The sequence below is a fragment of the Arachis hypogaea genome, chromosome 13, assembly GCF_003086295.3.
Source record: "Arachis hypogaea cultivar Tifrunner chromosome 13, arahy.Tifrunner.gnm2.J5K5, whole genome shotgun sequence".
Classification (NCBI taxonomy): domain Eukaryota; kingdom Viridiplantae; phylum Streptophyta; class Magnoliopsida; order Fabales; family Fabaceae; genus Arachis; species Arachis hypogaea.
In genome coordinates, this window is record NC_092048.1 from 15,719,826 (window position 1) to 15,724,613 (window position 4,788).

A 4,788-nucleotide genomic window follows, 5' to 3' on the forward strand; every position below is an offset into this window, starting at 1 on the left:
TTATTTAAAATCGTCAATATTTTTTATTATTTGAAACATTCTATTTTTAAAAGTTTGGTCTAATTTAAATTATTAATATTTTTATTATTTTTAAAATTTATATATTTATACATATCTCATTTATATTTTAAATGAGATAAAATGAGATATATTCATAATTATCTCGTTTATAATATAAATAAGATAAATCAATGTGATGTAAATTAATAAATACACTATAAATTATATATTTTAGTAATTAAAATAATTAAATAATTTATTTAAAAAAAAATCTCCCATTCCACCTAACGTAAGAAAGATCACATAATTTATTTGTCTATTGTGCCTAACTGCATTTTAATTTGGTGCAGTCTCTAATGGCACTACTGATTTCCGATGGCTAAGTGCGTTAGACCAATCCAGTTGTGACATTTGTTAAGTTTGAATGTAAGGGTGAAGTATTTGTCCAACCTAAACACCATAAGTCCATAAGTAATAAGTCAATTAATGATGAGCGGAAAGGGAGATGGTAAAGTGTTTAACCAGCCCTTTGCTAGTATCAGAACCGATAATTTTTGGGCTGTCAATCGGACTAATTCGGTCTATTTAAATTTGATTCGTTAAATTTATGGGTCATAATTTTTTAGTCCGAATCATGATCAGTTCGATGGATTAAATAGGTCAGTCTGTTTATTTTTTTATTTTATTTTTTAAAAAATATTTTGACAAAAAATACTACTTTAGGTAAAAAATTTTTAAAAAATAATATTTTTTTAGTTGATGGGTCGAATTTTCAGGTCGTATCGAAAAAAATATAGACTAAAAATACAATTTTTTTAGGAAATGTAAAAAAAATAATAGGCCACTCGTTTAGTCTACGGGCTAGCCCGTTTAACCCGTCATTTTTTTCGGGTTAATCGGGCTCAGCCCGTTTAGCCCGAAATATAAACGGATTTAATTTTAGAAGCAAAATCCATCTATTTAAATGGGTAAACAGACTGATCCAATACATTTTAACGGCCCTAGATAATTCACCCATCTTCTTTTACATATAAACGACGCGTGGTCTTGTTGCCCCCTTTTAAAGATGTTGATCGATTAAATCTGCTGATCTGCGATGTCTATTCAAATTTAATCTGAAAATTAAGAATATGATCTGATTCACAGAATTATTGAATTGAATTTGATTTAATTACAAAAAATAAAAAATTAAATATTATATATTTAAATTAAATACACATAATTTATCAGATTTATAAATATAATTAGTATTCGAATTGACGAAAACTTTTTTTTGGTGACTCGACCAAAACTGAAATAGAATATAATAGATGTAATATATTGCAAATAATTGTATAAAAGACAATCAATTTCCTGGCAAGAACAAAAAAAATTGAATAAATATACTCGTTATATAATTAATTAAAAATAAGGTTGAATTCATAAAAGAATGATAAAATTATAATTTATATCTTAAAAGAATTAATTTTAATAAAAAAATACATTATTATTATGAAATAATTAAGGAAGAAAAAAATAAAAAACAAAAATAAAATACTTTGGCTCATCAATAATACTAACTCAATAAATATTTTATTAGATTAGTCATAGTATATTAATAGATTTAATTATCTTTTAATAAAATAAATTTATTGTCTATTTATTAAACTCTTACATCCATATAATTAAAATTTAGATCATTAAATACAACTTGATATAATATTTAATGGATGTGGTAATTATAAATAGTTGCAACAAAAAACAATCACGTTTTAAAGTTAGATGAAAAACCTAAATTTTAGTAAGAATAATCGTTAAATTATCAAAAGAATAAAAAAATAACTACATCAATAAGATTATAAAAAAAATGTAACTTATATCTTACTTTGTATAATCAATATGTAACTTTTATATATATATATATATATATATATATATGAGAATGTTAAATCAATATATATATGTATGTTATTAATACATACGTGCATAACAAAGTTATAAATATAAATATTATATAAATGTAAATTATGTATGATTGACAATTATATTAAAATAATTGACAACTAAAATAATTAATAATTAGTAAAATTTAATTAAAATGATTTATAGTTAAAATTATTAATAATTAGTATAATTATTCATTAAATATTAATTTTATATAGTTATAAAAAAATCTATTTTTAAATAAACTGAAAAGAAAGAAGCGTGCATATTAATATTAAAATATACCACATTAATATTCTTAATGGCAAAATATAATCTGTTGTAGAATAATATAATGATTACCTAAATAGACAACTATATTTACATTACATTTCTTTCTTACATGATAGTTTTTAGAGCAAATGTCCTGTATAAATCAAAGGAAGTCTAAAATTACCTAAATCCCCCAAACTTAAAAATGTTACCTGTATGTTTCTATCTACATTTTTATATAAATCGAATTCAATAAATTCAAATTAGGGATTTTAGTAGTAAGTCGAATTTATAAAATTCGAATTACTTAAAATGGTGATTCGAAAGTAAATCAAATTCAATAATATCGAATTACATTATCCCATACTAAATCGAATCTATAAAGTTTGATTTACCTGATCTATGCTAAATCGAATTAATAAGGTTCGATTGACACACGCATACTAAATCAATTCCATTAAATTCGATTTACAATGATTAGTGATTTAGGGTAAATCGAAGCCATTAGATTCGATTTACTGTGTATTAACTACATGCATAATTCAACATCATTTAATTCGATTTATAAAGTCCTAACGTATATAAATACGAGCTCAATGTGAATTTTTCACCATAGTGAGATTCACAATGGGTAATGATGAGAGTTTTTTAGTTCTGGTACACTATAGAGAGTCCATAAAAAAGAAAACGTGATCAGGAATTAAATTTATTGATAAGGACCCGCTGAGTATTTTCCTCAAACCTTCGACGAGTTTCACTGAGTTTCAGAATCCTATACTACAGAGACTAGGTCTGCATGGCGTGAAATAGGTGGAGAAGTTATTCTATAGAATTACGATCTCCGTGTTACGCGATGATGTGAAGTACTATTCATTTGTCATAAGCAGTGACAAAGATATGCAAGTTCTGTTTCATTGTCGTCGTCAGTTTCCCAAGGTGAGGACCCCCGAGCTGTTGGCGAAACTTGTGGATGTGGTATCTAGTTCTGGAGGTTCGACTAGCCTGCTCTAGTTCTATACCTGTTGGTGCCTCGTCAGCTGTGCCAGTGATTATACCTGAGGCAGTTTTAGTTGCATCTCCGTCCTTTGCATTTAATTTGAACCGTAGTGGTGACGCGAGAATGGGTGAGACTAGACCATTTGGGGAGGTTGCGACCGCGACACCCGGTGCTCCTATTATGGTTCCGGTGTTCAGAGAGGGTGGAGTACCGGATGGGGTTGAGGATGTAGTGCATGATGATGATGATGATGATGATGATGATGTGGAGCCCGCCATGATAGATGATGAAAGTGACGATAACATAGCAAAGACCACTCCAGCTGTTGGTGGCGGAGCATCTAGTTCAGGAACTCATTAGTACCCCCCCGCACTTCTCAGCTTTGGACTTGGATGCCATTGCACCTCAGGGGGATCCGAGAGTACTTGCTAGTTTTGGGACCAGAAATACACAAAATACAGGAGCAGTATCTGAAATTTAAGTTAGTCAGCAGTTTCAGGATAAAGAGGAGGTCGTGTTAAGTGTGAAGACTTATAGCATCCGCTGTGGGGTTGAGTACAAGGTGTTAGAGTCCGATCATCGCAAGTATTATGGCAAGTGCAAGGAGTTCGGCAATGGATATACATGGCTCATTCGGGTCAACCTCCACCAATGCATAGGTATTTGGGAGGTAAAACAGTACAATGGTCCTCACACTTGCCTAGCCACATCGATAACTAGTGATCACAGGATGCTTGATTATCATGTCATATCGACCTTAATATTGCCCATGATTAGAGCTGATGCTGCCGTCTCGATCAAGGTGTTACAGAATGCCATAGAGGAACACTTCGGGTTTAGACCGACTTACAAGAGAGTTTGGATGGCTAAACAGAAGGTCCTAGTGTAGATTTATGGAGATTGGGAAGAGTCATATAATGACTTGCCACGATGGGTACTGGGTGTGCAAATTGCGATGCCAGGTAGTGTTGCGGTTTTGAGGACGAGTCCTGTGTGGGTTGGTGGGCAAGTAGATGACTCTTTAGCTTATTTCCATCGGCTTTTTTGGAGATACCTACCGTGTATCGCAGCATTCCGTGATTGCGAGCCGTTAGTCAGTGTCGACGGGATCCACCTGTATGGCAAATACGGTGGTACACTGCTTGTCGCGATTGCTCAGGACAACAACTCCAATATCATTCCTATTGCATTTGCACTTGTAGAGGGTGAGAATACTGAGCCATGGTCATTCTTCTTATCTCACCTTCAGCAACTCCAACATCATTCCTATTGCATTCACACTTGTAGAGGATGAGAATGCTGAGTCGTGGTCATTCTTCTTATCTCACCTTTGGCAGCTCCTAACCGTCTCATCGTCTGCCCCCTACGGAAGCTCACTAAATGTGTCCTGCATCCAAGTGCACTTCATTGTGAACTTGTCGATGCAGTTCCCAGGAGGTAAAACACCCAAAAGCTCCTCAAACCACACATACGCTGGGCAGCCACTCTCGATATTTTGCTCAAAGTCCGTGAGGCATCCGCTGACATACTGACTGTCGTCGATCGGGAGTCTTAGCTGGTACGCTACATCCTGCAGCGTGATCGTGGACTCTCCGAATGGTACGTGAAAAGTATGA

General features: G+C 32.5%; 1 protein-coding gene across 1 annotated transcript; it reads left to right on the forward strand.

Annotated features, from left to right (window-relative positions):
- Positions 1-4,127: 4,127 nt before the first annotated feature.
- LOC112732758 (uncharacterized) lies at positions 4,128-4,466 on the forward strand. Its single transcript, XM_025781537.1, has one exon. It carries the CDS (start codon positions 4,128-4,130, stop codon positions 4,464-4,466), a length of 339 nt encoding a protein of 112 aa, XP_025637322.1.
- Positions 4,467-4,788: the final 322 nt, after the last annotated feature.

What these genes read in the sequence shown, in the direction of transcription:
- LOC112732758 (XM_025781537.1), top strand. Translation starts at nt 4,128, where the DNA reads ATGCCAGGTAGTGTTGCGGTTTTGAGGACGAGTCCTGTGTGGGTTGGT.